This window comes from Sander vitreus, chromosome 21 (genome assembly GCF_031162955.1).
Source record: "Sander vitreus isolate 19-12246 chromosome 21, sanVit1, whole genome shotgun sequence".
NCBI classification, from domain to species: Eukaryota; Metazoa; Chordata; class Actinopteri; order Perciformes; family Percidae; genus Sander; species Sander vitreus.
The window spans coordinates 9,775,081-9,792,189 of record NC_135875.1 but is presented as its reverse complement, the minus strand read 5'-3'; the positions used below and the strand labels follow the sequence as shown (position 1 = coordinate 9,792,189).

The 17,109-nt window shown below is 39.0% G+C and overlaps 1 protein-coding gene across 1 annotated transcript; it reads right to left on the bottom strand.

Moving 5' to 3' along the window:
- Window positions 1-321: 321 nt before the first annotated feature.
- LOC144536337 (uncharacterized) lies at window positions 322-16,715 on the bottom strand. Its single transcript, XM_078279421.1, has 7 exons — window positions 16,510-16,715; window positions 15,998-16,128; window positions 15,308-15,408; window positions 14,337-14,485; window positions 13,033-13,261; window positions 12,259-12,479; window positions 322-1,935 (listed from the first exon to the last, which is right to left on the bottom strand). Exons 2-7 carry the CDS (start codon window positions 16,114-16,116, stop codon window positions 1,768-1,770), a joined length of 987 nt encoding a protein of 328 aa, XP_078135547.1. The 5' UTR covers window positions 16,117-16,128; window positions 16,510-16,715; the 3' UTR covers window positions 322-1,767.
- Window positions 16,716-17,109: the final 394 nt, after the last annotated feature.

Genomic DNA, 17,109 nt, shown 5'->3' with positions numbered 1-17,109 from the left:
ACCCTCATTGATTCAGTTTCCAGAGGAATTGCAGGCTGGGATCAGTTTACCTTGTTAGCTTGTCACACTATGTTCTGGTCTGATCTCCATGTCCATTTCCGCTCAGCTTCCCCTCCCTCTTGCCACCACACTGCCCAACAGAGCTTGCTTTGTCCCCGTGGCCAGTCATCCATTCCTAATATCCAGTCTTTTACCGTGCTGGAGACGGGCTGCATGCTTTCAAAGAGCAGAGTGAGCGGTTGATTGGATGCCCTCCATCTCCCAAATGAAGCTTTGAAGAAACCTTGTGGCCCAGTGGTGACTTTGAATAAGAAGCATATACATAATCAAATATTTTTATTATGACACCAGATAGTACAAATACATAAAAACACTTGAAGGATTCCATGACTAAAACACACACACACACACACACACACACACACACACACACACACACACACACACACACACACACACACACACACACACACACACACACACACACACACACACACACACACACACCAATGAATAAAACAACTATGCTTAAATCAATCAACTAAAGAGTATGGTTAACAATCAAGTTGATACTGAAAGTGCTTGAAGTTTTAAAATGAAATGAGCAAAACATTTATATTACCCTGCATGCACCCACCACTCAGAATAGTAATTTCTCTAAATCCTTCTCATCCCATATCGTCTTGATATTGTCAATATTGTTTGTCAAGTCCTGTGGAGAAAACAGTTCCTGAGGACACTATTTAGTACTTTAGTTTAAATATGCAAAGACAATACATTCACCAGAACACTAGTAAATTCAAGCAAATGTTGGCCAAGATCAGAAATAGAACCAGAGTCTAAAAAATGTGCACGTACAAATGCAAACAACACAGTGCTGTTTGTACAATCTGTCCCTCAGGTAAAACAGTAAACAGACATTTAAAAAAAAGTGAGGAGCTTGAGTACAGTGTAATGATGTTTCAGGTAGAGAGATGCCATGCAAAGAGATACCATCAACACAGAGAGCTCCTTCTATTGCATTAGCTAAAGGCACTGATATCTTGATGGAAATAACTTCATTTTGGCCACAACCAGGCACAGTAAATACAATTGCTAGCTGTTAGCGCAGCTGAGTAAGCCTAATAACTGATGGAAAGTGACTCAGACACAGTTATGAATGGTGCTGGTGGCTGCGCCTGTGCGCTCTTGAATATGTTATCGTCTCCTCTGTGCGGTGGAGCATATTAATAAAGCACCTAACAGTTACACCGTCTAAACAGACCGTAAATCACTGCCGATTAAACCCACAGAGGCAGTAACGTGCTCGGCCCTCATCGCGCTAGAGGCCACCAGTTTTTAACTGCCCCAATTAACACATTAAACACTTCAATCCTGAACTGATGTGACACAATCAGCTAGCATAATGATTAATTAATGGCTAGTGTAAAGTGTGGGCCAGCCCTAGAAATTCAAAACAAGAGAAAGTTAATCAGGCTAATTGTCTGAAACCATCTTCATTGACATAATATTGCCACTGAGGTTAGGGGAAATTGGCCTTTTTTTTTTTTCCTTTTTTACAATAAATTCTCACTTAAAGACATTCAGAACTTGTGTTTTTAGTACAATATAACAAAATACAAACACTGCATAGTAAAAGGCACTCAGTAAAAACATGACTTGATTTGAGCTAAATTAAGAGGTTTTCTTTGATGCATCTGCATGCGTCCTCTTTCCCACAGCGGCATGTTGTGACAGCTATTCCCTTTATTGACTGATACACACTGGTCAGTTGCTGAGTGTGATGCTGTGAATGGAGTTTGCTGGTATTTTGGCATCTGCTTCCTCCCCGCTGATCCTGAAGATCACAGAGGTGTTGGAGGGGATAGTTGTGGTGGCGTTCAGGGATTTACCCAGCCAGCCCTGAGATCCACGCTTGTACATTCGAACTGTTACCTAAAGAGTATAAGACAGAGAGAAGTAAACAGGAAATACGGAAAATGAAGGTTGTAAAGTGAGTTTATTCAGAAGTGGCTAACAAACAAGGTGGTGCTGTTCTTGGATATTGGGGGCTTTTGCTGGGGTAATGACCCTGACTGAGACCCCCTAACCTCTGCCTCGAGCTAAGCAGACGCTCATGACTTTCACATTTAAACTCTACATGCACAAGCTGCTGCTTAGTCTCTGGGCTCGTAGAGTGAAGAACCAGTATACACGTATTGATTCTGGCTTGTTGGAAGTGGGACTGGGTTTAATAATGGGTCAAATTAAAATGTCTGTCAAACTCGAGGTCCATTTTGAAGTATAGATTTGATGATTTGCAGGTAAAAGATGGCTGGGAATCCTCAGCAAAACAGGGCTAAATTTGGTTGAAAAGTAAATGTTTTGAAAACACATCTTGGTTACATATTAATGCTGATTAATTTACATTTAAATGACTAAATGTCAATTTGAAGCAGCAAACTTTTCATTGAAATGTAGTCCTTGAAATGAATTTTTTTAACAAATGTAGCCTGGTTCGAACCTAGATGCATCTTTTTACCTGTAAATCACCAAATGTATGCTTTAGGGCTGCAACTTATTTCATTATCAATTAATGTGCAGATTATTTTCTCAATATCAACTGATTTTGATTTTTGACTGATTTTCTGTTTTGGAAACGATTTCCAAAACAGTTGCTGATTCATTTTCAGATTTTTCAGATATACCATGCTTATTTGGGGGGGTTGAACATGTCTGTAGTTCTCAACTTGGCCAAATGTACATATAGCCAAATACATGGTAAAACAAATCACTTCTCCTTTTATTGGAAGATAATACTTGCATGACGATTCTCCTTAGGAACCAATTAGTCAATCACTGAAAAGGGGCTTCAAAAACAAAATAAAAAAATACTGTAATATTTTCTACAATCCCGCTAAAAAACTGTGCATCTCTTTTGAAAGAGTGATCCAAACGGCAGTGTGAAACAGAATAAATATTAAATTAACCTCGTTGTCACTGTGAGCATTTTTAATTCCCCTCTACATCTTGAATGGAGTCATACCGCTCTTGATTTTATGTAGGTTGTAGGGCATAATACGCTTTAACACTACATCAAAACTGCCTGTTATGTTTGAGCCTGACAATGGAAGCCTTAACTAGATTTAGACATGCAGGTAATTGAACCACATCCATTTCACAAAGAATGCCTCGCTGCAGCTCTTGTTTGGCTGCATTTACAGGTGATAACAGAATATTACAGTGCCTTTTCACAGTTCCATTTTCTTTCACTTTAGCATTAGGCAATTTTTCTATTATAATTTTTTTTTTTCCATGTTCTTTCATCCCCGGCTCTCCATAATGTCTGGGCCTTTTAGTTAATGGTAGTGACAGTCAGAGCCCAGTATATCGGCCCTTGTCCATTCTGCAGGTCATTGTGGAAGCCCAATAGGCCTTTTATTACGCCGACATCAAAAGGCAGATAAGCATTAGAGGTGGGGAGAATACCCTGCACTAGATATTTTCCCTCTTTCCTTTGTCTGCTATTGAAAGTGATCATTTTAATAGTGAAGAGGTTGGTGAGCTTTGGGGCTGATGGGAAGTGCGACACCCCTGACAGCCTACGAATATGAGCAAGTCGATAACACAACACGAGCACACAGCACACCCTCAACACCTGCACACTCTTGGTGCTAACCTAATTATCTGCCACAAAGGCCACTGCGATTTCAGACACACATTTTCCCACCATTTACGTACTTATTACTGTGCATTAAAACAGGGAGACAGAGAGAAAAGAAACGGAACAATTGTATCTTATATTGCAGCCTTGGCCGAGTGCCACATGGCTTGTATTACAATAGCATCAGACACTTCAGAATGAGTGTCTGTTAATTTGGGATGCATGAAAAAATAGCTTTATGACAGCTGGTGGCAGAGAGGCGCGTAAACCAACAAAAAGACATCAGAGAGGAATTATTCTAACAAATGTTTAAACAAACGTAATAGTTGGTAATCAGCAATTATCTCATTTAAAGTTGAGTACTTTGAACACAAAATACTGTTTCTGCATCATATTCAAACCAGGACACAAGTAGAAAAACTTTCAACTTCATATAGCACGAGCAGCATGACAGGCTATGAAACACACATACTACCTATGTGGGAAAGCATCCAAAGAGCATTTACCTCCATTACGGCTGCACAATTCTCTAAACGTTATTTTAATTAAAGAAAATTTGGACAGATCCAGATTGGCTGATTGCAGACCATGGTATCTTTGGTGAATACATAAATCTTGTATGGGGATACATTGTGAACATTTTTAATTAAAGCAATTTAAATGTATCCTATTTCTGTAGCATCATCCAAAAGGTACAATGCAATCAAATTGCAGGATTACTTTTGAGTTGATATGAGCATATGACATCTTATTTGGTTGCAATTGCACTAAACACTCAGTAGTTTATAAGTTACAGTTTGCACAAATGTGTAAATAACTTCTCGTCATAACTTGTCTTCAACAATCTGGAAACCAGTTATTGGAAAACGGTATGAGAACTAAAATATAGGTTTGTTTTTTTCCAAGGCTTTACCAATTTTTTTTTTTCCTTTTTCAAGATGACAGAGAATCATTAAATGGACATATGCTATACCAACAAATCCCCCCTGAACACACAGTAAAAACTAAACTTACTTATATGGCTCACAGGTAAGATGTTTGAACCAAAAAATAAAATGCTTTATGCTTCACAGCCAAAGAGACTTGAAAACATAACATTAAAACAGTCCACATTTACCAATGAGAAAAGCTACAGAGAAATACTGTATGATTTGAAATGAAACAGGTTTGATTAACTGCTACATTGACTGTGTTTTGCCACATACAGGAAGGGGAAGGAGAGTATGCAGCTGTCTTTGGCATAAACTCAAAGAGGAGAGTTCTGCTTGGTCTAGACAAACTGCCCGCAAGGTGTTGTTCAGCAGAGACGGTGTGACAGGTACAGGAACTGTCACTGCATGTTACCCTCAGCCACTTGAGGCAATTGTCTGATGGTAACAAAGATACTGTATCTAAATGAGGGTAGAAGAACAAAGTGCAAAGGAGCTGCTGACATTAAAAAAGCAATGTTATTCAAAGTGCAACCTGCATCCTACACCTAAATGTAGCAGCTGCACACCCCTCAAACAGCCAATATTTAATAGATAATGTCTCACTTTTGTTTGTGAATAGTCGACAAGCGACGAGAATCATTACTATTTCAAGCACAGACAGGCCTGAATATATCTGTGTAACACTTAATGGCGAGGACAGGACCCTTTGGGCTAAGGTTGGGTGTCACACAAAGGGCTAAGAGCTCACCTAACTGTGTCTACCCCTGATCCGCCTCTCACTTTCTGCGTCGGAGCAGTGGTGTGAATGACATCACTCCTCACATTTCAACGAGACAAACGCCGTCTTCTTATTTACCGTCTGCTAATAGTCATAAATCCTGCCTCTGGTACGCTGTTCACCTTTTACCCTCTTAAACTCAAGACGACAGCTCATTATAACATCTCCTTAGAAACAGCCGATAGCAATCTCACTGGTTTCCTTATCTTCTACCTGTAGATATGTTTATTCTTAGCCAGTTTGGTGTAACGGTGATTGAGAAATCCAAAATCACTTCTTTTAACTTAGAAAAATAAAATTAACAAACCTGCATCATGCACTTTGCATTGTGACTACACACTGTAGATTAAGTATAAATACAATTATTTGTGATTAAAGGTCTGACAGGTCTGACAAACGTGAATGAGGAACTGTGTAGTTGGGTAGGGACGTGTCACCACCTGCATGTATTGTCATTCACAAAGTTCAGATTCTTCCCCTGATAAAGTCAAAGAATCCCAGTGGGGTATGAGTCAGTGGGGGCTGTTACCTGGAGCCATGGGTGCAGTGTTTCAGGTGAACTCTGAGTGAGCGTAACGCCACACCAGCCTCAGACGGCGGGCTCTTTGTTCCACGCCGTGTCTCTCCAGACACAGATTGGGAGGAACACTGAGTAACACACCTCTGGCGCAGCAAACGTCTTTGTCGACGAGCCAAATGTGATGGAATCAGACCAAAAGTGGTTACCTGTCATTTCGGGTGGATTCAACAAGGCAATTAGGTAAACACTGTGTGGTTTGGCTCACTGGGTGAATAAATTAACAACCTGCTGAGAGGAGTGTGAATTGCTAGATTATCAGCGATTCAATGAGTCTTCAAATTGGGGATGCAATTCAAGATAGATTGTTTTTCTTTTTTTCAATTCGATATAATGTATGACTGACTTAAAATGTATAACTGATAAACCAATGTAAAGAACAAATCTGCACCCCTACCTGCTAAAATAAGGAGAGGCTGTTCTATTATCACTTACTCTGTAGATAATGTTTTCAATTAACTGATCATATTTTTAGTGAATAAGATGTCTGCAAATAGTAAAAAGAAAAATGCATATTTTCATTAAACTGGTTGTTTCGACCAACCAAGAGTTCAAAAGTAAATTTTACAATGATATAAGATTGAAGCAGCAAATCCTCACGATTGAGAATCTGGAACCAGTAGATGTTTTAATTTTCCTTCATAAAAAAAAACGTTGTTGATTACAAATCTGTTTTTCTCTCTCATTCTCAACTCATTTTCTGGTGACCAACTAATCCATTTATCGACTAAAGCCTTCAAGAAAAAAAAAAAAAATCCTCGCAATGGTATCAGTCCAATAACTTCTTGTTTGAAGATTCAATACTGCATGAAATACTCAAGCATCATAATTGAACTTTAGATGTGGACCATCTATTTATAGTAGATGCCTAAACTTTGGTTTAGTGACATTACCGTCTACGTCCATAACTACATTTGTATAAAGTCATGAATGCAAAACATGGCTGGTTAAATTCCAAATAGCAACGTCTCTGCTTCCAACCAACCTGTGCTAACAGGAAGCCATTAGACTCTCGACAATAACCATTTACATCCATTGATCCAGCTCTGACTTTATTTCCATCCGCATTAGTGCATTTTCTGCGAGAGGTTTAAATATGAATCCCCCTCCTTTTTCTCCTCAATGGGTCTGGTTGTCTGGCTGACTTGAGAGGGCACAATCTATGACTGATTTAATTTGCTCTTTACGAACATCTCTAACAGCATTACCCCCAGAGCATACACTGACTGCCCCCATCTGACTCCATTAACTCCCAAATCAGGTTTAAAGACCATATTGATGCTGTCCGTTATTAAGGGTGATTATCAAAACAACAGACAATGGGCCAAAGTGTCTGTTAACTAGTTTATCCATAATTTCACATAATTGTAACATATGGCAGGGCTGTCAATTACATACTGTATCTGCTGCACACAGCGGCCACACACTGTCTGGATATGCAGAATATTAGCCTACACATTAAAAGAACGATAGTCTGCTCACAGGTGGTCAGAGGAAATGGACTGAGCACACGACATAAACTAGGATATTAAATGTCAAACAGAAAAGCATCCCATTTGAGAAAACAGTGAGATCTTGGCAATTACCAGCTGGGTGTTTTTTTTAGCTTTCACTGAGGGTTTTTTCTGTATAATAAAAAAAGAAAAGAAACTCACAGATACAAAATTCTAACGTTGCCGTCCACTTCACCACCTTTATTCTCCTCAATTAACGAGAATGGCTTTTGAAACTGTAATTAAGTGTCTCTTCTCCACACGGCCTCTTCATTATTCATGAATCCCTATTGATCACATCTATACTGTGGAGATCACAGTAATATCCTGAATCCCCAAAACAAATAGCTGAGCTTCCCGAGTTAGAATCAACATCTTAGCCAGTGACTAAAGAAAAGTGTCCGTTAGATACTAAATCCAGCATTTGATGCTAAATTGGATGTTTTCAGAAAATCATTAAAAGGAAAAATCTCGTATGAAGTTGATATGGTCTTATTAAATAATACCAGTGCAAAGGTCTGGGCAATAATTAAATATCGTTTAATGAGTTTCAGTGGGTGCGTATTAATACGATATGATCATATCATTACAAACGGTCATTTTCATTACCGATTAATCTGCCTATTATTTTCCTAGTTCCTCATTTTGTATATACAATACAGAAAAATGCCAATCACAGTGTCCCAGAGCACAAAGTGATGTGGTCAAATGGCTTCTTTTATCCGAATAACAGTAAAAGATATTTAGTTATATATATATATATATATATATATATATATATATATATATATATATATATATATATATATATAATTTGGTATTTTTGCTTTAAAAGGATGATATATTTGAGATAATTTATTATCTTGATAAACAGTACACTAATAGTTGGACATTTGGGAGGGGGGTGGGTGGATGAATGGGAAAATGGGGAGAAACAAATTTGAACTTGACTTTAAACTACCACTGTTGTTGCACCAAAAATATATAAAAAATAAAATAAAAACAGTACACTAATACAAATATTCACTTAAATATCATGGTATGAGTAAGGCCTCTTTGTCTTGTAGATCTTTGCATAATAGGGAATAATGCATGCAGTATACAATATAACAGTGTAAACATACAGTATTTCTGCGGATCACAGATAGAATTGCCAACCACAGCTCATTCCACATTCAAAGAAATTATTTTGTAATGAATATTAATGGCTTGGAGCTTTATTTTAAACATGTATTCAAATTTACTGAAACTCAATCTCCACCTGTGTTGAGTAGGAATGTGTAAAACATGAACTCTACTGGTTGATGTTTAACTAAATTAACAAAAGAGCGCTTGAAGAGCCCTCAAACATGACTGGTATTACATGCTGGGTGATGAATTTGGAGGAAACACATTGAGTCATCTTCAAATTGACAGATGCAGAATCTCTCCACGGGACTCTTCACAGTGGCTTAGTGCTCGAGTGAAAAAATAGATTTTTACCAAGTTTAATCACACGCTATTACAAGGCAGCTTTTATCAGTGCCTTCCACCGTGTAAGTGCTGGTGTCTTCACTAGTTCATTACAGACACTTGTGATTCTGCAGCACCCTTCTCATGTGTAATTGCATGGTTAGCTTTCCTCTGTAGCTTCCTACACACACTCTGGTGCAAATTATTTCCAATTCTAGTTTCCTTTCGAGAGCGATGCTGCAATTACAGAAATCTGAACATCCTGGTAATTCCCCCCACAATTTTCATTTTTGTTGGAAAATGCAACGAAGAGATCTTTCCATCTGGGAAATTCTTAAGAATTATTTTCTATCTTTATTTTAATCCTTCCACCAAGTTTAGTTAGTTACTTGATGAAACTGATGAACATCAAACTCTATGTGACACACAATCTGGTTAATTGCACTTTCTGTGAAACAATTGTTAAGTACCTTTTTCTTGGTTTGCAGCTGGTAACTGAAAATACACACCTGTGTTGTTTCTGTGGTCCGAAAGCCTCCACTCACAAGTACACAGGCTTTCAGAAAAATTACAGGCACTACCATGTTCTCATAGGATTGTTTTGTTAAGTACATTTCATTTTATACAGCATACATAGGATTCTGCCATATATGTGAATGATTATTATAAATGCTTTATAATCAATAATAATGGCTACTGCATATATTTTCTTTTAATGGCTAAATACTTTTTTTCTCTACATAAAAAGACCAAAAAGCTGCAGTGGTTGCTAATGTTATCTATTTAGGCAGCAGAATTTCCAGGCTTTATAAATGGCCAGCTCCTAGCCTTTTGTGTGCCTCCATTCATTATCACCACAAAGCGGTTGAGGTCTCCCTTCTCTGCATTTTCTGTGCTAAGCAGCGGGCACACCAGACTGTCTATTACAGGCGTGTGACACGTGCAGCCTGGGAGATGGCCAAACAGAGAGGAATGTCATCGTTGAGTTAAATTAACAAGCTACATCTGTGTGGAATCTGTAGCCAGTCAGAAAGACAGGATGTATCTACGGTAACCGAGATCTGATTATTTGTTAGCCGAGATGTTGGCGGTGAATTTGCAGCCTTTCGCCTGGTGGCTTTTCTTCTATTAATCAGCTGACAGGGTGGAGTAGTCAAGTTACAGTCGTAGGAACTCAACTGTTGTTTCTCAGCTATGCAATTAGTAGACACTCTATATGCTGACTGTGAGTAAGGAGACTTAATTTCAAACACGGGGGCTCCATTTCTACTCCTCCCGAATAAATTGGATTATATAAACAGAATCAGAATAGGAGACAACGTGAAGATGAACAGCATAAGTAACCTGCACTTTAAACTATGACATGAATAGCCCCACACACACACACACACACACACACACACACACACACACACACACACACACACACACACACACACACACACACACACACACACACACACACACACACACACACACACACACACACACACAGTAATTACCCCTCAATCCATACAAATTGAATGAAGCCAGAACCGTGGTCTAAGAATATAGACCATAATTAATAAATTACAGCCACTCTACTCAATCATTCTCCACTTTGGGGACATGTAGACATCCCATTCTCCGCAGAGTAATTGACTGAGCCCACAGAAAACACACCTAGTGCCTCCACGGTGGCTTTGTGGATGCATCTGGTGCCACTTCTTACAACCAAACAGATGCCTGATTGAGACTGTGGGTCATATCGCAGATCTTCTATCCTGTGTGTTTACAAGTAACAAATCAAAAGCATGCATTATTTCTGGGCTCTGAAAATACGCCTGGGGGAGCTATCAAGTTTCTTTGCCACCCCCAATGCTTCCCCTCGCAGCTGCTGCACATGAGCAAAGATCTTTTTCTGGGTGGGTGACACAGTCATGGAGTCCAGAGGAGCAAATGTTGAAGTTTACAGTACAAATCAAATAGCAAAATCTATTTTTTCTGGTGGTTAATGCAGCTGAATGCTTGGGATCTGATACTGTAATTGGAAACAAATATAAACCCTTGTCTATTGCATTTGAACATGCTAAGTGGGATAACACAGATACCTTAATCAAAAATGTACCATATATTCTCCAAGTCACATTTCTCTGTGAAAAATGAGGAGAGGGTTCGTCTCACACTGCCTCCATTTACAAATATTTCTTTGAAAATAATATATTTTGTTGTTGCTGTGTGTGTCCCCTTGGGCTAGAAAAGGGCCCGCTGGAGACTGTCTAATGATTGTTGGGTCATGTATCAAATACACAGCAGCTGGAGGCGAGAGGGGAGAGTGCATACAGTCTGGATGTTTGGGGTGGGGGAGGGAGGGGTCTGTAAGGAAAGCCCAGGCTGTGTTTGGGTGCTGAGGGTGGGTGTGAAATCTGTAATGGATGCTGACCAGGGTACTCACTCACTGGACCTTATTAAGAGCTCTGACCTTTGTCTGTTTCACAATTACTTTATTCAACTAATTTCTCTAACAAGCAGAGCCGCTGTTTGTGAATGATTTCAGGTAAAAGATGTCACCAAAAACAACAGCATTTTGTGTAAATATTATATTCACTCAGAACCACTGCAACCTTTACATTCATCGCCATATTGACAGTTAAGATTTCCTTTCATGCCACCTGGAGAGACAACATGTAACTAATCAGCCAAATCCTTATCTGGCAATGACATAAACAAACATAAACCAGTCTGAGAATGTGAATAAGCTCAAATGATACTTATTCATATGCAATTGCCTTGATTCAATCAAGTGAGCTAATGAGTACCTCGCAGCCAGAAGCAGAGTGACTTACCTCAATAAAAAACTGAGGCGATAAAGCAGTAATTAACACTAGGAGTGTTCATTGGAAATTATCTGAGAGAGCACACTAGAGTAAAACATGTTTTTAAAAGAGTTTTTTCTCTTTTTCTAGATTGCCAAATCTAGCAAAAGGACCAGCTGGAATTATAATTATAAATCATCTCTCTGTGGTGCAGTAAAAAACTCTGGAGATTTTCTTTAATTGAATGAATCTTGAGCAGAATTATTTTTTAATCACTTACTCTGATGTGTATACAGTAATTTCCTGATATGTTTTAATTAAATATGGACCTAATGGTTTTCAAATAACTGTACAATTGCTCTGATGTTCTGCAATCCTCAGCCCAAATCAACCCTGTGTTTTTCCAGTTCCCAGAACAAAAACAGAAAACGGAGTGAGACGGTCATAAAGTACTACTGCCACCTGCTGGTCTTCTGGTTCATGTTGGGCTTTTTGCTCTACATTATTATTTGGAGCCGTTGACACAGCATTCAACTCTCATTTCCAGATTGTACCTCTGGTCCTGGCAGCTCATCAGAGTGGACTGACCTGAGGAGCGTGTCCCAGCAGGGCCCACAGCGAATCGGTTGACAAGGTCTGGACTCTGGTAAACTCGAGAGTGTCTGTCTCCTGTCGGTCGAGAGCGATGTACTGGCAGCCCTGGAAGTCTCCTTTCAGCTGCTCGCCACAGTGCAGCCGCACCAGATCCCACGTCCCCACCCTCCTCAGGACCTCCCGCACGGACTCCATCTGCCTGTACGACAGATGACCTGCGGGACAAAGAAAAAAACAAATAAAAAAAAGAGTTGACCTGGTAGCATTCCTGTCAGAAGCCTGCTTATTTAATCATATTCTGTTGTGGAATTCATTACACTGTCAAACATGTCAAGTCAAGTTGCTAAAAGTCTGACTATCTTAAAACAAGTGAAAACATTTGCAAGGTCAGTAAGATTTTTTGGTTTGTTTTAGAGAATTTTTTGGGACATTTTATTATTTTATTTTTTTTAGAGAGTCAACAGGATCAATTTATTATTATTAATTTATGGTCAGCGCCTTGTTGCCAAAACTTATTCAGTTTTCATTATCATGAAATGAGACAGTATAAGACAGAGCACTGCACTAGAATAAAAAATAAAATAAAACACTGACAATTGAATGTTTTAAACACAGGGATTAGTATTGAAAACATGTTGTGTCACTTGTCTATACTAACTACTAACTAGTTTTTGAAACAAGCAGTCTGATTGAGCAGATTTCTTCAGTATTAAAACATCCATTGAATCCCTTTGAGTATTAATGTTCATCTTTTAAAGAGCTGCTCACCGGAGAGCCAGGATGGAGTCAGTGCATCCGATATCCAGGCCATGTAGCCCTCCCTGAAAGATCTGAGGAAGCCGTCTATCTGGCTGTGGGAGACCAGCTCCCTCCTCTTCCTCAGCTCCTCATCCAGCTCGCAGTTTTGAGAGAGGAAGATAACTCTGGGGAAGAAGAGGCTTTGGCGCACAGACACTCCACTCCTCTTTAAATGGCCACATAAGTTAGCCGTCTTGGTCTAGAGGAGAAGAATTTTGGGATGCAACTAATGATAATTAGTTTCAGATTAATCATTTAGTCTATAAAATGTCAGGAAAATTCCATCAGTACTAACACTAATCAATACTTTTTTGGTACTGAACAAAATATGTCTGTAGCATCAAGAAGAAGTCTTGTTTATTTTTTCTTTGATCAGACAGTGTTGTCTCAGACAGTTTGGATTCTTTTGTTAAATTAAAAGCTGGTACTTGAATGTGTTTGTATTATTTAAAGCAAAGTTAGTAGAAAAAGTATTGTTTTGGTACCTAGAGCCCAAAGCAATGTCTTCAAACACTGTATCTTGTTTTGTCCAACTACCCAACCAACAAAGACACTGAATTATCAGACTTGTTCTTCATAAATTTCCTGTTGATACACTAATCAATTAATCAGCTGATTGTTTTAGCATTAAGAGTCTATATCCAGAAAAGATTAATTTGTCAGAATGTGCTAACATTCACACAGGACGCCTTTGTATTAAACAGTTATATAATGACCCAATAAACACACAAATGCATATGTCCACTTTTCAATTTCTAAAAAGGACCCACTTTAGGAAATTATACAACCTTAAATTGGCACAGAGAGTCGAGCTGTCTGCTTTGTGTACATTAATGAAGTTAATACTTGCAATTCAAGCAGAACTGTTTAAATAATGCAGTATGTGTTTGCCATCAGACTCTTCTGTCAAGCTCCCAGTCCCAATTGAGCATCTATAGAGATGGAAATGAATGACTCCTAACAGACCCAGGCACATAAGGTGACAGCTGTGTTTAGGCACCTGCCTGGTTTCGCCCCCCCCCCCTCTGAACATAATTATGGCCTTTCAAATGAAGAGCAACCACTTGGGAAGTTTAGGAAGCCCTGTTGTAGTGTTTTAAATTTCCATATAAATTGTTATGGTGACTCAGAATCTCTTAACCCGGCTGGAGTTTCGGATGAAAACAATGTCCTGGACAATTGATTGGACCTTGGACACAAGTGTGCCAGACAGTTTGACATTTAGGTTTCCATGGTGGTATTTCAACATTTCAGCTAAATGTGTCTGTTTTTACCTTGATAGCTTTGAGGGGATCTTCAATCTGCTCAATGCAGGTATTGGCAACGTTTTGGTCCGCTTCCTTCACTTGCACATGCCAGTTCTGGTTTTGAGCGGAAACTGTGCCTCTCCATGGTTTTACATCTATGCAGAAGATCCCCTGGCCTTGGTAAAAAGAAGAAAACATAATTGAAAATGTACAGAACAATAGTGTAATCCCACATATACGGTAGCTAATTCTTACCCTAAAGCCTCAAGGCAAAATGGATAAAAATCCTTCATTCCCACTGCCATCACTACACTGAACAGCGATACATAGACAACATCAAATAGCTCCATTCAGGCTTCTTCCTGCACTGTTTTTGCATTTTGCACGTTTGTAAAGTCAATATTGTTACACAGTTCCTATATGTATCTTTATGTTCTTATATGTATTTTATGTCATTTGAGCCTGCCCTGTCAAAGACAAATTTCTTTCACTTGTGACGGACAATACGTTTTTCTTATCTTATTTTAAGTTTTTCTTATCTTAAATCTTCCATGACAGTATATGTAATTTTATATCACCGTAGCAATGAAGACATTTTCAAATGTCACAGTAGGAAATAATAAAATTAAGAATGGCTGAATTCGATTTAGCTGCTTTAGTTTGGGCATGCTGGTGTTGTGCATGCTGGCTCACTGCCATGGCTTACATGGTACATTTTAACAGAACAGAGCAATCGTTATTGTAATTAGTAACACCTGTGCTTTTCCTTCCCTGACAAGACAATATGTCTGCTGGAAAAGGGTCTAGTAAAACGATTCACTGCTCACTTTAATGTAACTCAGACTTAAAGACCTGCGGGAAAAACAACATTTTAGATATATTTCAATATCACGAAAAATAATGTTTAGATGATATTAAATCCTATAGCACAAAATCAGCATTATATTTATTTATTGCGCAGCTTTCTTATTAAATTAGTTTTTATTCTAAATACCAACCTGTGAGGATAACAATGTTGATGTCATCTTTGGCGGTCTGAAACTGGTCGGGGATACGCAGATTGCAGTAAATATCTTCCTTTCTCATCCCGGTGAGTTTCCTACAGTGAAAGAACATAGAAACAAAGAAAAGAATAGAAAATAAGTTATTTTGTGCAAAAGAACACTTCTGAAGCTGCATTCATTGATTTTATGTTGGCCACTTGGGGGAAGTGGAACAAGCTAGGAACACAACATTGACATATTATCGTATTATAAAGTTCTTACAGCAAACGTGTTAGCATGTCCAGCAGATACAAAGCAACATTAGCATTCATTTGGAGTAGTGGTTCTGCCCATCCCATGATGTAAGTCCAGTAGTCACTATCCTTTTAGCTCTGTTTTAGTCTCCACCAACTCCTAAGAGAAATATCTGGCTTTTAGCTGCTAAATGCTCCACTATGTTCACCAGCTAGTAACAAACTTTGTCTGTCTGCTGTTTGGTGCTGGGCAGGTAGTTTAAAGCAGGTTTATCAGAATTTATCAGGGAAAACAGGAAGGTTTATGATAACAAGACGGTAAAGTGGCAGCTCTAAAACCAGAATAATAAGCTGAAAGATACTAAAACACAAGAGAGACAATAAGGGGAACTGCAGAGTTAGGTGATAGGCTTATTATCTGTGTGCAGCTTTAAATTTGCACAATACTGACCTGACATGTTGTATAAAGTCAGGTAGTGTTGCTGTCTGATTTGGGCTCTTGCCTTGAGAACTTTCTGAAGCTTTGGAGCTGAGATGAAACTGAGAAAACAGGCGTCCAAGCTGAGGCATTCTATTCTCTATCTGAAAAAAAGAACAGATATACATTTAACTGCCAGCAGCTTCCTACTGAAGGAAATACATACGCACAGAGCGTCAGATGTTTCTCTTCCCCCAGTTACATACTGCAATACTGTCAAATATGTCAACATGGTGTTTAGACTATATTAAACATGCTGTTTCGAACCAAACCCAACATGTTAAACTAAACAAATCCAGTGTAAAACACTATCCCCATTGCTTTAGTATTGTTGTGCATCCTGAAAGCATGCTAACTGCTACATTCAGGCTTTACAGCTTTGTTGACGACACTTGAACGCTTGAACCTGAACCTGAGAAGCCTGTGGAGAGAACAAAGAGCAAAAGACAAGACTGGCACGAGCTCTTAAACAAAAAAATACATACTGATGAAGTCTCGCGCTGTTTAAAGAGCCGTTCAATACGGGAAAATTAGGGAATTCAGCTCGAGATTTTCCTGGCGTTAATGTCGGTCTACGGTTCTCTTTCCAAATGCTGAGCAACCTAACTCTATCCAGGAAAGCTGTTTCACAATTTCACCGAGCCCCCTCTCCCCCTCCTCTCCAGCAGCACTTCCAGTGTTCCTGGAAGAAGTAAACAACAGACCACGTGCACCACCTGCAGCATCATATTACGTCCAAAGGGACATGACGTCAGAGCACATCACTCACTCCTGCCAGAGAATGTCTAATAAGACGGGCTCTGGTCCTGCAGTGTTTGCGTGATGCATTTAGGGAACGATTCCTGTTATTTGCATGTGATGTTCGGGTGATGCTTTGGACTGAGAATATGCTAGACAAGCAGTGGTGGAAGAAATACACAACACCACAGTGGAAAAATACTCTACAAGTACAAGTATAGCTACATGTGAAATGCATACAGTGAATTTTGTATTTAAGTAGGCCTAAATGTAAAAATGTATTTGCAGTAGAATGTACTCAAGTATCAAAAGTACTCACTGTGATGAAGTAGTCTTGCTGTCTGATG